Source organism: Cydia splendana, chromosome 15 (assembly GCF_910591565.1).
Source record: "Cydia splendana chromosome 15, ilCydSple1.2, whole genome shotgun sequence".
In the NCBI taxonomy this organism is placed as follows: domain Eukaryota; kingdom Metazoa; phylum Arthropoda; class Insecta; order Lepidoptera; family Tortricidae; genus Cydia; species Cydia splendana.
In genome coordinates, this window is record NC_085974.1 from 4,859,478 (window position 1) to 4,877,618 (window position 18,141).

The 18,141-nt window shown below is 39.7% G+C and overlaps 1 protein-coding gene across 2 annotated transcripts; it reads left to right on the forward strand.

Moving 5' to 3' along the window:
• Positions 1–71: 71 nt before the first annotated feature.
• On the forward strand, positions 72–17,611 carry LOC134797536 (5-methylcytosine rRNA methyltransferase NSUN4). Of its 2 annotated transcripts, none has more exons than XM_063769811.1 (10): positions 72–207; positions 287–473; positions 1,110–1,338; positions 2,074–2,252; positions 3,280–3,408; positions 4,420–4,603; positions 8,758–8,878; positions 11,430–11,554; positions 15,922–16,059; positions 17,456–17,611. In XM_063769811.1, exons 1-10 carry the CDS (start codon positions 121–123, stop codon positions 17,601–17,603), a joined length of 1,527 nt encoding a protein of 508 aa, XP_063625881.1. In that variant the 5' UTR covers positions 72–120; the 3' UTR covers positions 17,604–17,611. The 2 variants fall into 2 exon arrangements, with proteins under 2 accessions (XP_063625881.1, XP_063625880.1); XM_063769810.1 differs by lacking the exon at positions 11,430–11,554 and adding an exon at positions 12,146–12,270.
• Positions 17,612–18,141: the final 530 nt, after the last annotated feature.

The following is an 18,141-nucleotide window of genomic DNA, read 5'->3' on the forward strand; positions in this document are numbered from 1 at the left end:
ATTTGAACTATATTTTACTCATTGGTCACACTGACCTAAACGTCAAGTGTCATTGTGAAACTTAGTGTATTGCGTATAACCTAAAAGTATTTATTTGTTTTTATTTATTACGTTAAGAAAATGTTATCTGTTATAAATATTTGCAAAAATGTTCACATAAATGCATTACTAGTGCAACAAATAAGATACAAATCCAAAACACATTGGGTAACTAACTTTTACTTTGTTTTTATTTTGTGAAGTTATAATGAAAATATTTTATAATTCGTTCAATTTATATCTATAGGCTAAATTAAAAAAGAAAACTAGTCCAAAGTACAAGGCTCAGAATCACTTCGACGAGTTCTACGGGTCGGTGTTCGGCGGGAAATGGCCTCCGATGAAGGAGACAATGCTGCGGCGTTCCAAGTTCGTAGCTGTTGTCAACAACTACGGGGACTCTGAAGAAACTATTGACTTCCTCACCGAGAGAGGTAATTAAACTATATTTACTTACAAGTTCCTACAATCGTTGATTTTAAATTGCATGGGGTGGAGTGGCAGATTTGACCTAAGGCCAGAGTAGGCCGGGGCCTACAGCGGCAAGACATTAGGGGTGACAATATATATGATCCGTGCTGAGAAAGTGGCGGCTAGTAGTTACTACAGGGCCTAGGGCGGCCAACACTGCAAATCCGCCACTGGTGGGGTGCCTTTATAGACCTAGTAATTAAGTATATGGATGATTTCGCAAAATGGAATAGAATATGTGCAGATTGTTATTTATTAAAGCAATATTTTGTTCTTAGCTTTTAAAACCTGCTTATTGATATTGACTTTATAGAATTTAGGAACATAGGTGCTTAAAAAGGCCAGAAATCAATTTGGCTAGGATTTGTTTTTGGATAATGTTTTTTCTATATTTTAATATAGACAGCAGCTAACCCCTATGTTATAAAAAAACAGATATTATAAAAAAACCCCTGTACTTACATATTTCTTTCACAATTAAAACTTTTTCCTTAATTATTTTATAGGATAGGTCTAATATCATTGACTAATACAATAGCATTTTTTTAGTGGTAGATTGAGCATTGAACCCATATAAAAATTCTACCCATTCCCTCCAGGTGCCCACTGCCTCAAAGCCCTCATGTCAGTGCAGCAAGAATTTCACAAGCAGTACCCCCCCACACCCACACAGTCAGACACAAACACAACCAGCCTAGAACAGTACACAGCCAAAGTGCAGTTTGATGACATATCCAGCATATACCCTCAAGACAACCTGCCCGAGAAGCTGGAGTTGAGTGATATGACGATTAGAAGTAGCGAGGAAGAGAAGGAAGTTGAGAAACAGTAAGTGTGACAATTATCATAGCTTCATAGCATATTGACTCAAATAAGGCATTGCATTTATTAAGACGTAATGCGACGTAAGACGCCTGGGTGGATCTACTATATGTGTGTTGTTGTTCTTTCCCATTGTCCAAGGGACAAGATTGGCACAGTCTGCTAGAAGAAGTGTTGTATAGTCGTTAGTTAGTTGTGTATTGTAAGTAAAACCGCACACAAGGAACAATGCCTTTTGTTTAACAGATTAGAATCCGAGCCAAAAATCATAAAATTCATACTACAGATATAGTGCATAATTATTTTCCTTCGTATTTTCGCGGAAACATACTGAGGTTGATTGAAGTAGCATGACTAATACAAATGTTACCGTGAAAATACGAAGGAAACCAATTATGCACTACTTACATCTGTATAACATGTGACATAATTTAAAGAGAAAGATCAGACAGAAACTGAGATTATCACACTATCATATAGACAAAAAACCGGACAAGTGCGAGTCGGACTCGCCCACTGAGGGTTCCGTACTTTTTAGTATTTGTTGTTATAGCGGCAACAGAAATACATCATCTGTGAAAATTTCAACTATCACGGTTCGTGAGATACAGCCTGGTGACAGACGGACGGATGGACGGACGGCGGAGTCTTAGGAATAGGGTCCCGTTTTACCCTTTGGGTACGGAACCCTAAAAAGCCAATATCACAAGACATGAAAAGGATTAACTTTGAATTTTCCAGGCCCCTTAAAAACCTGACCCTAGAGGAATCCTTGGCCAGCGCGCAGATGGACATGTCCCGCATCATCGACCCGTCTATGGGGGTCACTTCTGAGGCCCTGTACCAGTACGTGCCGGCCACGCAGCTGAAGGGCATGGATGAGTGGGTGCCGGAGTCATTGCACTATTCTTACTATGCTCGTATGTTGGTTTTTGAGACAAAGTTAAAAAGTTTATTTTGAAACCGGATCAAAAACATATCTGCTTAATCCAACTTTTATATTTAATATGCTGCCTGAGGGGAGGAATTTTTAAAACTTGACAAGAATGTAATATTTTAATAGGAGGTCGAAATAAATGGCTACATTTTATTTATTTTACATGACGAACGGGGCGCGCCGCGCGCGCTCCATTAGCCGGGTACTGACTGAGCGAGCAGCCTCGCGAGGCAAATCCTCGGTCAGTCAGGACGTGCCTCGCCTGAGGCAAACGCATGTCCGGCCTCGGCCGAGCGTACCTCGGCCCGAGCCGAGCGTTGTCGGTTTTTTGTCCATGCTCAAAGGCGCCTCAGTAAGTTTGCCGCGCTCACTCAAGACGGTTGTGTTTTGCCTCGCTTGTTCGCCACATGTTAGCGCCAAGGATAAAGAACAGTGCCTTAAATTGATACAACTATATGGTGAATATAGACGATAATGGGATACGAAATTTCCCGATTATACTAATAGAGGACTAAGACTAAGAGAAGTTTAGGTTCCCGTTTTCTTTTTTTTACAAGCCGTAGAATTATTAGAAACGCTGTGGTATGCAGCTTTTCGAATGAACGGCCTCATGACACGCGCGGTCTCTGTGCGACTTCACGTTAAACTGAGCGCTCTATGTTTGGCTCAGGAGTCACCGTGGCTCGGCTTTTCCGCGCGCGGCAGCCTCGTGCAACAAATCCTACTGACCGAGGCTGCCTCGCGCGGCAAACGTTGCGCGGCAATCGTCCGAGGCTGCCTCGCGAGGCTGCTCGCTCAGTCAGTACCCGGCTATTGCCGAGCGCTTTCGGCCCTTAAAAAGCCCCGACAACCGGTGGGACGATGGCGCTCCAATGTCGTGTCGTTCGTCTTCGGTTCAGAATTTGAATCATAAATGTATGGATGTTTTGGTTCCAAAATGAAAGACAATTGAAACCAGTATCTACGTATGGTACAAGTCATTTAGACCCTGTTATTTTTACATATTTCAGAAGACAAAGACTTCCCGTTGGCAATAGAGCCTGAGACAGAATTCAGTTTTCCGGAGCACCTCAAAGTGTACACGTACGAAATGGGCAGCGAGTGGAACATGTTTCCTGAACCAAAGAGATGTAAAACTAGTAAGTACAAGTGTCTTATTTTACTTTCATTATTTAATAATAGTAGGTAGTAAGATGCTCCGTATCCCCTGGATAATAGCATTTCGGACTAACGTCTCCAAGCTGCGAGAACTCAAGATCTCGTCGCAGCTGTCATCCGAATGTCTATGCAGAGTCCTTGAATACTTCGGACATATAGCAATAAGGAAAGACGGTGGCAGCTTCGAAAAGCTTTTTGTGACCGGCAATGTGGATGGGAAAAGGCCTGGACGTGGACGCAGTCCACTACTTTGGTCCGACCAGATCCGCACCGCTCTTAACTCCGCAGTTCACATGGCTCTCCACACCGCCAAGGACAGAAACAGATGGAGAAAGATCGTGATAGTGAAAGTGATTCAAAAGGGAGGTCACGATCCTCAATATTGAGGATTAGGACGCAAGGAGGAGGACTTTTACGCTAGATGGTGCTATCAAAATGCAAAAGTTATTAATTGTAAAAGAGTTGTAAAGTCTAACCCCCTTATTCATAAACGTTTACTAAAGTTGACAAGCCGATAATAATCGTTTGTCCCTTTCCGACGTATTGGTATGATGGAAAGGGACAAACGATTATTATCGGCTTGTCAACTTTAGTAAAAGTTTATGAATAAGGGGGTAAGAATAAATCGTACTTCGAATATGACAGCAAGATGGTCCTGTATGTCTCCGTACATTTCGGAATGACTCTAGTCGTCAAAAGTTGACAATCCTACTGAAATCGATTATTTATAAAAATAAATAAATGAACCCACTATCCAATAGGGAATATTACGCGAAACTCTGCATAGGGGGCGCCACTACCACAATCAGTCACAATGTAAGGGTCTACTGCAAACGAGAGTGTGGAAATTTTGTTATCTAACCTCTCTATCACTCTTACATATTCGAGCGATAAAGAGGCAGATACCTGAGTTTTGATTTTCGCGTTTCCCGGTAGGCCCTTTGTAAACAAACCGCCTATAATGTATCAATGATGTAATGTAATCTTTTTAGATGTAATGAACTATTATCCAATGGACTGTGGGAGCGTGCTAGCAGTGTTAGCATTATGCTTGTCCCCCGGCGACCGCGTGCTAGACCTGTGCTCCGCCCCGGGAGGCAAGGCGCTCGTGGCGCTCCAGACCTTGTTACCCGACGTCATAGTGTGCAATGACTCCTCCATTTCACGGACTAACAGGTAATCATCAGTATTATACCAGTGGCTCTGTGAGCTGTAGACCTCACGAGCATAGCTTAAAACTCAATAAATGTATGGCCGGCATTATGATTTTTTTTTAAAGTATGTACAAAAAAAATGGCTGCTATTTAACTGATCACCAGATTTAGTAAAATTTAATACCAAAAAAATCTATTTTACCACCCTAAAATAATAAATGATCACCAAAATTATAACACCATTTTAATGTGAAATGATGACCTATTTTATTACATTTTACTATCCTATTAAAGGAAATGACACCAAACTAATCATTACTAACCCAAAAATAGTAACTGATTACCAAATTTCAAACCCCATTTTAATGTGAAATGATAACCAAATTTTTACATCTTGCTATCCTATTAAAGAAAATGACACCAAAATAATTATTGTAAACCCAAAAATAGTAAATGACCACCAAAATTAGAACTCCATTTTAATGTAAAATTATAACCAAATTTTTAAATCTTGCTATCCTATTAAAGCAAATTACTCCAAAATAATCAATGTAAACCCAAAAATAGTAAATGACCACCAAAATTGTAACCACATTTTAATTAAAAATGTGCAAATATTTAATATACCTATCGTTATCCTATTAAATTAATTAATCCACTTCGTCACCTTTTTGTAGTAGCATGTTATTTCTGTAACAGTCCCAGTTCTAATCAAACCTAACCCACTTTTCTAGTAGCATTTCGTTTCTGTATGGGTCGCAGTTCAAACCTAACCTAACCTACTTTCCTAGTAGCATTTCTTTTCTGTAAGGGTCGCAGTTCAAACCTAACCTAACCCACTTTTCTAGTAGCATTTCTTTTACTGTAAGGGTCGCAGTTCAAACCTAACCTAACCCACTTTTCTAGTAGCATTTCTTTTCTGTATGGGTCGCAGTTCAAACCTAACCTAACCCACTTTTCTAGATAGCATTTCTTTTCTGTAAGGGTCGCAGTTCAAACCTAACCTAACCCACTTTATTTCTATAACAGTCGTAGTTCTAACCTAACCTAACCCACTTTTCTAGTAGCATTTCGTTTCTGTAAGGGTCGCAGTTCAAACCTAACCTAACCCACTTTTCTGATAGCAGTTTGGTTCTGTAAGGGTCGCAGTTCAAACCTAACCTAACCCACTTTTCTAGTAGCATTTCGTTTCTGTAAGGGTCGCAGTTCAAACCTAACCTACCCACTTAACTGATAGCAGTTTAACCTTCTTCTCTAGTAGCATAACGAAATGCTACTAGAAAAGTAGGTTAGGTTAGGTAGGCATGCGGTGCGGGGTACGGGGGGTTGAGCGGGAGGGGATAGTAATTTTGGCATCAGTTTACTTTATTTGGTAATATGTGACGTCCCACGGTCAAAGGTACCTTATGGCGGGTATGGAGTTATGCATACCCCAGTAATCTACAATAAATAAGCTATCGATAACACAAAAGATCAACCTTCTAGGTTGCGTAGTTACAGAGATATGATTTTTTGAAAATAATGTTGTGAAATTAGCAACTTTACGATAGAGAAGTTTTAAGTTTAGCCGCCTAAAAAACTATGTTCCTGAAGTAAGTTACATAGTTGACTACAAATAATAATACCTTATATATGTGAGATTAAAAAAATATTGCGACTTGTTCTGTAATGCAAATAGAAACTTTTGATATCGACTGATTTATGTGTATACTAGCCAATCTCTTGAAAATAAAGTTTTATTTCATTTTCACGATTGATTGCAATGAGCTCTCAAGATTTAAATTCTATCTATTAGAAAACGACACTGACAGACAGTTTAAGCAAAAAACAATACCGATTTAGAGGTGAAAATGTATTTTCTGACTTTTTCATATAAAATCACAAAATTGAATATTTTTACTTTTAATGTGACACACAATCAATTTTTCTGAGCACATATGAAAGAAATTCTGTCATTCAAATGAAATAAATCCTAAAACCCCAACTAAATACTATATTTAACCCGTTATGCCACTTTAAACTTACATAACAATAACAGTATTTGCTCCATACATTTACGAAAAGGTACCTTATGGAAATAAATCTAATAATACATCACTACAAAATATCAATCATATTACAGTTTATCTTTTATGAATAGAAAATATTAATTTACATTAAACTGCCCCAAATTTAATTAGTTCTTCGTCATAATAATCTTAAAAAAGACCAATAATTTGTATGTAATGAAAAGGTACCTTGTGATTAAGTTACATGATGAGGCATGATGATGATGGAACAGTTAGGATAAACTAATAATATTTTGGGGTTAAGATGGTATAAATCGTCTATTTCTTATCAATAATATATTTCGGTTGCTATTGAAGATAAGCGGCATTGAGGTTCAATGACCTCAGATATTCCATAAGGTAATGCGTCGGGTATTGGCATTTTTCAGCAAACCAATGGCTGATTTACTGCATGCGACCAAACCAAATGAAGATTATTCTAGTTAAGAAAGACTTGACGAGAGTAACTTTGGTATAATAGCAGGCTACTTGGATTTGTGATGTCGGTCTATGTACGGTTATAATATTTGCGAGGCGCCCCAACCAGAACTGAAATTATCAAATTAGTTTTGCAGAATGCTAATACAGTTCTCTACCAAACTTCTTTTCCCGTATTGACTAGTTTTTTTGGGAATTTTCAATCTTTTTTCCATAAGGTACCTTTTCTACTAAACTCTGAGAAGACATTACTAGGCTTATAACTAACTTATAACAAAAATAAAAACAGGTAAACAAACGTTACGCATTAAGGTTTCAGATCACACAATAAAAAAAAATTGAGCATTTTTTCACCTCTTTACAAAACATTTCATATCTCCGAAACTAGAAACCCTCATAAGGTACCTTTTCCCGTGGAACGTCACATATGTATAAATTTTTTGGTAATCATAGTGGTTTATTTAGGTGAAAATATCGCATTAATTTGGGCTTCAAGATTTGGTGATCATTAATGATTTTTGGTTATCATTCAATATATTTGGTATTTGAATACAAATTGTAGTGCAGTCGTAATTAAAACGGTGGTACTTTTGTATTTTTAGGCCTTATTTTTTTGGTGTTCAGTAATTTTTTTTTGATAAGCATGCTTTTTTTATTTAGGGTACCAAAGTATTTTTTGGTGGTCATTATATTTGTAGCCAAAAAAAAATCTATTAAATCATTGAACTTTCCCACAAAATTTCACGAGAATCGGTTGAGAATTGCGACCTGTAGAGGAGAACATTCTGACATAGGCATTTTCACTTAACTGTGCACCTTTAACGGCCGGTTAGCAATCGTTACAAAACTGACGGTCATTTCAAATCCCATACATTTGTCAGGAATGTAACGGTTAGACGTTACTGAAACACGACTTAAGTCGCGATTTAACACATTCACTGCCCCCGACGCACATGTGCGTTCACCGCCATACAAGTTTGTTCCTAGGCCACGCCCCCTGCCAGTGAATGCGTTAAAGTACAAGTTAAATGAAAATGCTCACATACGAAAGCATTTTTGGCTCGCATCGATTGTAACTACTGTAACCCAGACTCCAGCCGTTCGTTGTCAACCGTACCAGGCATTACTGTTTTTTTTGTGCGCTACATTATTATTAGTGATGTACCGACTAGTCGGGAAAGCCGAATATCCGGCCTCATTTGTAGTCGGCGATTAGTCGGCGACTAGTCGACAAAAATGGCCGATTAGTCGGCACTTTATAAGTGACAGAAAAACAGGGCAAAAAGAAGCTTAAGCTTTTCACCTATTTTACCCAAATTCCTATTTAGGGTACTTACGAAAACTGTTGTTCGAAATATTGACCGTGTGGTCGCTTTCTTATGTCCGATTGTCCGGTCGTCGTATGAAAGCCTTAGGATTTTTTAATTTTATTTTTAACATTACTATTATATGATAAATAGCGCGAGCGATTGTTTTTTAGTGCATCTGAATCGAACTTAAACCAAACTAATGATCTGGCCGACTCCGACTAATCGACCATCCGAGCGCCGATTAGTCGATTAGTCGGCCAAATCAATAGTCGGTACATCACTAATTATTATTCATCTCAAAGAGTTATTAATTAATTGTAGAAGACGTGAAGTCTAAGAAAAAAAATGCCCCCCGAGTCAAGTCCAGTGTGACGTTCCAGGATCAGCCGCATATTCCGTGACTACCTGATCGACTTCGATACCAGCAACTCGTGGCGGGAGCGCGTCGTTATATCCACGCGCGACGGACGGGAATTCACTGACGACATCGGTTTTGATAAGGTACGTGATGAGGACTTTTTTAAAACCTATGAATTTAATTTTAAAGTGTTCATTTGTTGTTAACACGCCAAACAGTTGATACAGTCACCCGCAATAATATGTTACACAACGAAGGCCGCAAAAATATCTGACACGATCTTATTTGTAGAGCCATAAGAGCGTGCCTCAGCGTGGCACATGTTATAGCGGCCTTCGAAGAGTAACATATTATTGCAGGTGACACACTCGGTGGTTAGGGGCCACCCGACCCGGCACAAAAGACGCTAGGGTGGGATGGCCTCTAGCCACCGAGTACACTAGCATCTTTTGAGCGTCAGCGCTATGGAAAATTGCGTCGCTGCGCAGTTGCGCCAACGTTGCGTCCATCAGCAGCCATTAAGTTGACTAGACGACGACGCTCGGGAGACGCTATTATGGGGTGGCTCTAGAAATCCCACATTTATGTTATTTGCAAATTTAATACATAATAGCTGAATAAAAAACCATACATATACTGCAAAACGTAATTCAAGACCAAAAAAAATAAGAAAATGTTGCCACTTTTTACTAGCGCGTCTTGTATTTATGTAAAAATAAGTAAAAAATAGTACATTTCGATGCTAGTGCGGAAGGTATGTCATTACTTCACGAGTACCGAGATATCTTGCCACGAGCCGCAGGCGAGTGGGAAGACTCGGGACGAGTGAAGAATGACATTTCCGCACGTGTATCGAACGACGTTTTTTAATACAGTTGCGAAAAAATAAGTAAAACATTGTTAATCGTACACTAAACAAAAGTGGTAACAGTGACAGCTCGCTTAGACGTCGTCTTTAAGTATATTATATCTATGGGCGTTTGGCAGCTATTCCGTTCCATTCAGACACCTTATTAAGAACGGAATTTTCAATATTCAATATTAAAAAATAAACGTGTTATAATGATGAAGAGGTAAGTATTAAAATATGAAATATGTATATTTTTCATATTCTTACATTAACAGTAGGTTTTTATGCTGATTACGACGTTTAAAGGAAACTAATATTAACACTCATCAATAAGTAGTCGTGAATTGGAACAAGTATAAATTTAAAAAAATTGGAAAAGTAAAAAGCACTAGTTCGACATAACCAACTTTCCGCACGCTAAACAGCTACGTAAAGTAGCACTTTGTGAGCAACTGTATTAAAAAAGTACTTTTTTAAATCGTAGGGAGTAAAATTACTAATAAATAAATTATCTTAGCGTGATTATTTATCAAAAGGAATTTACTATTTTACAAACAAATTATTGCAGTGGAAACATTGTCTTACTTTTTTTGGTCTTGAATGACGTTTTGCAGTTTAGGTATTCTTCCACTTATCCATAGCCGAATAGAGCAATATTCTGGTGCAGTTCGTGGTCATATAATATTGACAACAACGTACCCCTTCCCAACGTACAGTCGTCATCAGATACATCGGAGCGCCCAAGGTGCTCACAAATATCTAAACGAAGCCTCTATTATCAAGACGTTAAAGTGATTGTTCAGATATTCTTGAGCACCTTGGCGGCTCTGATATATCTCATGGCGACTGTTAGTACAGTGCCGCAAGGGACTGCTTGTGTTCATTGCGCGAGTTTAAAATGCAATCGTGTGCGTGAGAACTGTTGAAAGCGTCTTGTTTTTACATTCATACCAAGAGTAGCTTATCAGCTTTGTATCTACTTGTCACAAGATGGCGTTACTAGTTCTTGTTATTTGCAATGTCAAGTACCCAAACCCGAAATAGGACATTTCGATGCTAGTGCGGAAAGTATGTCATTACTTCACGAGTACCGAGATATCTTGCCACGAGCCGTAGGCGAGTTGCAAGACTTGGGACGAGTGAAGAATGACATTTCCGCACGTGTATCGAACGACGTTTTTTCCAAATGCAACATTCGATATTATTTTTATAAATATACGATACACAAATAATCGTAAATAACGATACTTAGGTAATAATAATACAATGTTTAATATTTACAACTGTTTATGTCTTATAGGACATGCATTTGATATCTCGGTAGTCGTGGAGTAATGACATACTTTCCGCACTAGCATCGAAATGTACTATTACAGTACATATGGTGCTACTTTCCCGCACTAGTGCGGAAATAACCACTTTCCGTGCATATGTCGAAAATTTAAAGGGCCATATGTACTGTAAAACTTTGTACGATACACGTAGTTCGAATAGGTAATTCGAAACTCGATTAGATTTAAAACACTCCCTTCGGTCGTGTTTTAATTTATCACCACTCGTTGCGAATTTCCTACTTTCCGCACTTGTATCGTAAATAACTAATAGAATCTCATAATAGTATACATAAAAGACAAAAGCCGGTCCGCTCCTGTAGGAAGAAATTAAGTTAATAAAGAAAATATCTATAGAAAGCAGTGTTCCTATACATACGATATAAGATAAATAACTTAGCTAAATGTGTTATGATCTTGACATCAATGCCATCTAGTGTTTGTATACATGTGACTTCCGAGGAACGCTGTTTTTAATAGTGTAACTCTTTATTAACTTACTTTTCCCTCTAGGTGTTGGTGGACGCGCCTTGCACGACAGACAGACGGACGATCAACCAAGACGCTAACCTGGTCTACCACCTGGCGCGGGTCCAAGACCGCCTCAGTTTACCAGACGTACAGCCTTACTTGCTAACGTAAGCGATTACCATTTCGCCTTAGCCATACTTTGTGAGATGAATATATGGCCAATACTGAGCTACTTTCATTATGGGATCAACCTCTAACCCCCCATAAACGCGCTACAAACCTCAATTAGCTAATAATCGTTTGTCCTTATCTGTCATTTTGACTTATGTATTTGTAAGAAAGGGATAAAACGTAATTTAACTAAATCAGGCCCGTAAAGTTTTATGAATAAGGGGGTAAATCGTGAAAAAAATCGACTGTTTCATACATTTTTGCTAATCCGATGTCGATGTTGAGTATATTAGGCGGCCAATTTTTTGTATAGAGATTGGTTACCTACCATATTAAAGTTGTTAATTATGCCCTGATGTATATTTATAGTTACTAGTACCTCATAAAGTATGGCTAAGGGTTAAAATATTGGCCTCACTCGCACGGTAGTCGGGTTTACCGTAGTAAACTCACCGTAAAACTACAACGTTGCAGTCTCTCAAAGTTAGAATTGATACACTCCAAGCTATCGTACTAACATAGACGTTATCTTGTCGCAATAACATTCAAAATCCACGTGGCGTGTTGACAATGGTAAGTCCTTCCAGGTATTGGTAGACGTGCCGTGCACGACCGACAGGCACACTATGAACGAGGATGAAAATAACATCTTCAGGCCGGATCGGGTGAAGGAACGGCTACGTATGCCGGAGATGCAGTCGCAGTTGCTGACGTGAGTTTGTCTATTTCTTTATTAAAACACTGATTTAAACTTTCACGATTATTAAACATTATCAAACTGCACAACGGGACTTAATCGCGTATTTAAGTTTTAAGATTTACCTCCGACGTTTCGAGGACGGCGTTGTCCCCGTGGTCTCGGAGCAGACTGGCTCAAGTTGACATCAACATCTTCTAGCCGCGCGAGTTTTTCGAACTACCCGCACTTGGTCTTGTTTATCAGTTTGAACGTTTTGCGCACTAGGGATGTCACTCTGTCGACACACAACACTAACGATATTCGATTTATCGACTGTCGATATTCGTTTCCGCTTACATTTACTAATGACTGGATTCCATGTGGATGAGATCTTAAAACCCTCGTCCCGATTAAAATTGCAATGTTTTTTGATTTCAATGGCTTCCCGCACTTTTCTACTGTAGAAATGGCGATCCGTGGAGAGGATTTTAGGGTTATGCAGCTCAATCCAGTGGTTTGGTCCTGACTCCAGCAAATGCTCAGCCACCGCAGACTTGTTGACCTGACGATTTTTGACAGCTGCGATATGTTCCTTAACTCTTTCTGCTATGGTGCGCTTAGTTTCTCCGATATAGGAACTACCACAACTGCAATCTATTTTATAAACGCCAGGTGACTGGAACGGAATAACGTCCTTCGGTGACCTTAGGCTCTCTGCTACTTTGGATAAAGGTGTGTACACCGTCTTTATAGAGTACTTCCCAAGTACTGTGCCAACTTTATCCGTTACCCCTTTTACATACGGCAAAAATGCCGGCTGTCTGGAGACATCAGGACGTTTCCGCGTTGCCTTTCGTCTGGGTTGCCACTTTTTTACCTTGTACCCGTTCCTCCTTAGTACCTCCTGAATATGCGACATCTCACTCTCTAAATATTCAGGGTCACACAGATCATGTGCTCTGTTTACTAGCGAGGTAACCACCGATTGTAAGTGACGAGGATGGTGGTGAGAAAGGGCGTTCAAATACCTGTCAGTGTGTGTAGGTTTCCTATAAACAGTATGAGTTAGGGTTCCATCCACTCGACCAATCACTTTCACGTCCAAAAACGGCAAAATGCGCTGTGATTCCAATTCATACGTGAACTTCGTCTTCGGATGAATTGAATTTAGATATCGGAGTAGTTGCTCCACCTCCTGCTTCCCACCCTTCATAATACAGAAAACATCATCCACATAGCGCTTCCACAACTTCACCGCCCAAGGCTGCAAGTTTATACTGGCTTCGATATGCTCCATCCAGATATTTGCCAAAACCGGTGCTACAGGGCTACCCATGGCTACCCCATCAATCTGGAGGTAATGCTTTCCACAATACAAAAAGTAGCTTCCTTCCAAGCAGTTCCTCAGCAACACCATTACTGACTCCGATATACCCTCATCGCTCAGTTTCCTTCTGACTACTTCTAGACATTCTTTAACGGGAACATTGGTGAAGAGCGACTCAACGTCAAAGCTCACCATTACCTCATCTGGTTCCAGCGTTATTCCCTTGAGAATATCTATAAAGTGACGAGAGTCCTTCACAAAAGACGACGTACTGCCCACAAGCGGCTGCAACACCGACGCAACATGCTTTGCAAGATCGTAAGTGGGAGAAGAGATTTGACTCACGATAGGCCGCAAAGGCACATTCCTTTTATGTACTTTTGGCAATCCGTACAGTTTAGGTGGCAGTACGATCTTGGGTTTGTACAACCGATCGAACACGTCTTCTTCGAACAACTCCCTGTTGTCTTTGATGACAGCCCTAATGCGACGAGAGACCCTAGCCGTAGGGTTGTACGAAACAGGCTTGTATACGAGACTGTCATCCAGTAAGTGCCGTATTTTGCTGTCATAATCCGTTGAGTCCATCACTACAGTGGCGTTTCCCTTGTCAGCCTTAAGAACCAGGATGTCCTCATTTTCCTTTAGATCCCTAAGGGCTGATCGCTCCTCCGCAGTGGTATTACTCTTTGGAAGTTTGGCTTTCCTTAGAATAACGGCAACATCCTGTCTTAACTCTTCCGCGTCGCACGACGGCACCTTGTTACGCGCTATAGCCTCCTCAACACCACAGATCACAGTCTCATACGGAACCCTCTTAGGCGTCATTGCAAAATTTAAGCCTTTTTCCAGTACGCTAACAGTTGCATTATCCAGTGTAGCACTCGATAAATTCACAACTGTGGTGGTAGTTTTGTCCCCATGATGATCACTTGTACTCACGTTTCTCCCATATCGATAAAGCAGTCTGTCATATTTCTTATCATGCACATCACTACTAGACTTAGAAATACGATCCGCTTGTTCAAAGGTTATCCGATCGAGTAAATCAAAATCATCACGTGACAACACTGCACTACACATACAATGCACCTCGTACAACTCACACTGCACTTTGTTCAAGTCTGAATAATTGTTTCTTATTAGCAGTTTTAAAAGACGGATGCTAGCAGCCCTTAGAATATTTGCAGAAAACGGTATGCAGCAAAAATCGTCAGGTCAACAAGTCTGCGGTGGCTGAGCATTTGCTGGAGTCAGGACCAAACCACTGGATTGAGCTGCATAACCCTAAAATCCTCTCCACGGATCGCCATTTCTACAGTAGAAAAGTGCGGGAAGCCATTGAAATCAAAAAACATTGCAATTTTAATCGGGACGAGGGTTTTAAGATCTCATCCACATGGAATCCAGTCATTAGTAAATGTAAGCGGAAACGAATATCGACAGTCGATAAATCGAATATCGTTAGTGTTGTGTGTCGACAGAGTGACATCCCTAGTGCGCAAAACGTTCAAACTGATAAACAAGACCAAGTGCGGGTAGTTCGAAAAACTCGCGCGGCTAGAAGATGTTGATGTCAACTTGAGCCAGTCTGCTCCGAGACCACGGGGACAACGCCGTCCTCGAAACGTCGGAGGTAAATCTTAAAACTTAAATACGCGATTAAGTCCCGTTGTGCAGTTTGATAATATTTCTTTATTGTTGTTACTTATCACTACACCTTATAAAACAAAATCCCCCGCCGCTTCTCTTTGTGTGTTTGTTCGCGATAAACTCATAAACTACTGAACGGATTTTCATGCGATTTTCACCTGTCAATAGAGTGATTCTTGAGGAAGGTTTAGTTAGGTGTATAATTTGTTAACGTGCAAAGCCGGGGCGGGTCGCTAGTGTCAATAACAATTGAGTTTGGCGCAGTGACGATATCACCCCCCGTCAAGGAGATAAACAAAGAGTTCGTTTTATACTTAGTTAGATACTATTATTTGGTCTTCTGTTTTAGAATTGTCTGAGGTATTTATATAATGTTTGATCTCACTTTAAATACTTACCCACATTAAAGATTTTGAAGACTTAACATAGAATACAGTAAAATACATCTTATACCTAACTGCTATTTAATCGAAAACAGTTGCATTCGTATAAACTGTGTGTGGTAATGCAATAAATGTAATACATATTAGAGATTTATAGAAATGTTAAACTAAGCGTAAGTTACTCGCTACACTCCTAAATTTTATTGTCGAATCTGGCTCGCTTGAGTCTCAATAACACTTGTAGCAATAATCCACTCTCTTGTTCCACAAATAACTATTTAATTCTAGAATCTAACACTAAATATATTGTACAATTTGCAGGAACGCCTTGAAGCTAGTCCGAGTGGGCGGCGCAGTAGTATATTCCACGTGTTCGCTCAGTCCCGTCCAAAATGATGGAGTTGTTCACATGGCTCTCAAGCACGCGTTTGAAACGCATGGAGTCATCGCCACTGTCAAGTAAGTTTTATAAATACCTATGTATATTCTTGCCTGGCTCGTACGTCGAGACGGCCTCACTCATGCTCGGCTGTCTATAAAGTATTCATCACTCGGGATGGTATTCCATCTGTCCAATGTGTATTTCGTCTCATATTTTGCTTTAATGAGAGAGCGAGACGCAATGACATTGGACAAAGAAATTGGACAGATGGAATACCACCCTCGGCTACGTCCAAACGAGTGTGTTGTTCAAGCACACCTCTAAGCCACCCCACACTAACTAGTCAGCTCTATGGAAAATGGCGTCGCTCCGCAGTTGCGTCAACGCTGCATCGAGCAGCAGCCATAGAGTTGAAAAGATGTCGAGAGACGCTGGTGTGTGGTGGCCCTTAGACGCCTTTTCGTTTTTCGTTCTTACCTGTTTGTTACCGCAACTTCTCTGGTAAAATTAGCTATGTCAACTCAGGAGTTCATGAAAAAAACTTAGCTAGTAGATACGTATTTCCTCATACAGACACCGCAGTTTAAGTCAGACCAGAGACAACACGATAAGTCATTCGTTTATTGCATGAATTTTAACCCTTAAATGCATAGTGTTGCCAAATGTCTACAAAGCATTAGACAACTCACAGATTTAAAAAAAAGGCTTACGTTCTTGAACGCACCATTATACCAAACGTCAAGTAGTAGGGTGATGATTTAGGACCACTTGCACCATCCCATTAACCCGAGGTTAAGCGGTTAAACCGTTAACTTAGTGTCAAATTGTACTGGTAACCATGGTAATTCCAGGTTTAACCGGTTAACCCCGGGTTAGTGGATTGGTGCAAGTGGCGCTTAAGGGTTAAATTTACTCAATATTTTTAATTCATATAAAAATAACATTCGTTTTAAGATGAAAAGTCGGAAAGCTTGGAAAAATCCAGAATATATAATTTTTAGTATGTGATTTTGAGGGGTTTTATCGTGGTTTGTAATTATTTTATATTTAAAAACTTTATCATAGGTATATCACAAATAGTGTACCTAACTAATGGTATTAAAAAAAATCATATATCTATTACTGAAAATTACATATTTACATAAATATGATTTAGCCAATACAACTTCTAACACTGATTTCGCAGTGAAAATCAAAGTTTTATATTTTTTTACTATTTTTCCTAGAATCGGCAAACCATTATGTGATACATATGTGACGTTCCACGGCAAAAGGTACCTTATGGCGGCTGGCGCTTACGTCGCATAGCGCCGCAATAATATTGGAGCGGCGTTAATAATAGCGTAAGCGCCAACCGCCATAAGGTACCTTTACCTGTGGGACGTCACATATATTAATTTCGGGCAAAAAGAAAAAAATCATGCATTTAAGGGTTAAAACCGTAGCCCTCATATGTTTTTTTAACCATTGCAGAGACCTGTCCGCTCCCTTCGCAAACCTGGCAGGCACGCTATCACTAGCCGCTGGATCCATTGCGCCGCGCTACGGACAGCTGGTCACACCCACGAACGATGCCAACTTCGGGCCCTCCTACATCGCCAGGCTAGTCCGTGTTAAGTAACTTTATTTTACCAAGTAATGTATGATACAATTCAAACGGTTGAAACCAGGGCGCGGCGTACTAGGACCAAAGGAATTTGGACCTTACATTATATTGGTTACAGTCCATATTTTAGTGGCAACGCAAATGGTGGCGAGTAGTCGCGCTGCGCAGTGCGGCGCTGCCATTTAAATATGGAATATATTTACTGTACAAAAGATTCAAATTCCTTTGAGTGTAAATTGCCCCCGACTCATAGCCGTTTACGTCTCAGACTAAACACTGAACTACATAGCTTTAAAAAAAATGTCGGTTGAAATGTAATTGGTCATAATTTCCGAAGTGTGCAACCAAAAACCCTGATTTTAGAAACTAAAAGATATGGACTTCATAGATATAACAGTATGCTACTAATAGTTTGTATGAAAGTACCTGTAAATATATTATGTTTGTGTTACAACGTAATTTTCGTTTTATTATTTCCGACTAACTTGCAAATAACTTACATTTCTACCACGGACAGTTACTTAAGCATCTGCTACAGCGTCAGTGTGTTAAC

What these genes read in the sequence shown, in the direction of transcription:
- LOC134797536 (XM_063769811.1), top strand. Translation starts at nt 121, where the DNA reads ATGTTATCTGTTATAAATATTTGCAAAAATGTTCACATAAATGCATTA. An exon ending in TCCATTTCACGGACTAACAG is followed by an intron (nt 4,604 to 8,757) that starts GTAATCATCAGT and finishes GTGACGTTCCAG; the next exon opens with GATCAGCCGCATATTCCGTG. An exon ending in ACGACATCGGTTTTGATAAG is followed by an intron (nt 8,879 to 11,429) that starts GTACGTGATGAG and finishes TTTTCCCTCTAG; the next exon opens with GTGTTGGTGGACGCGCCTTG.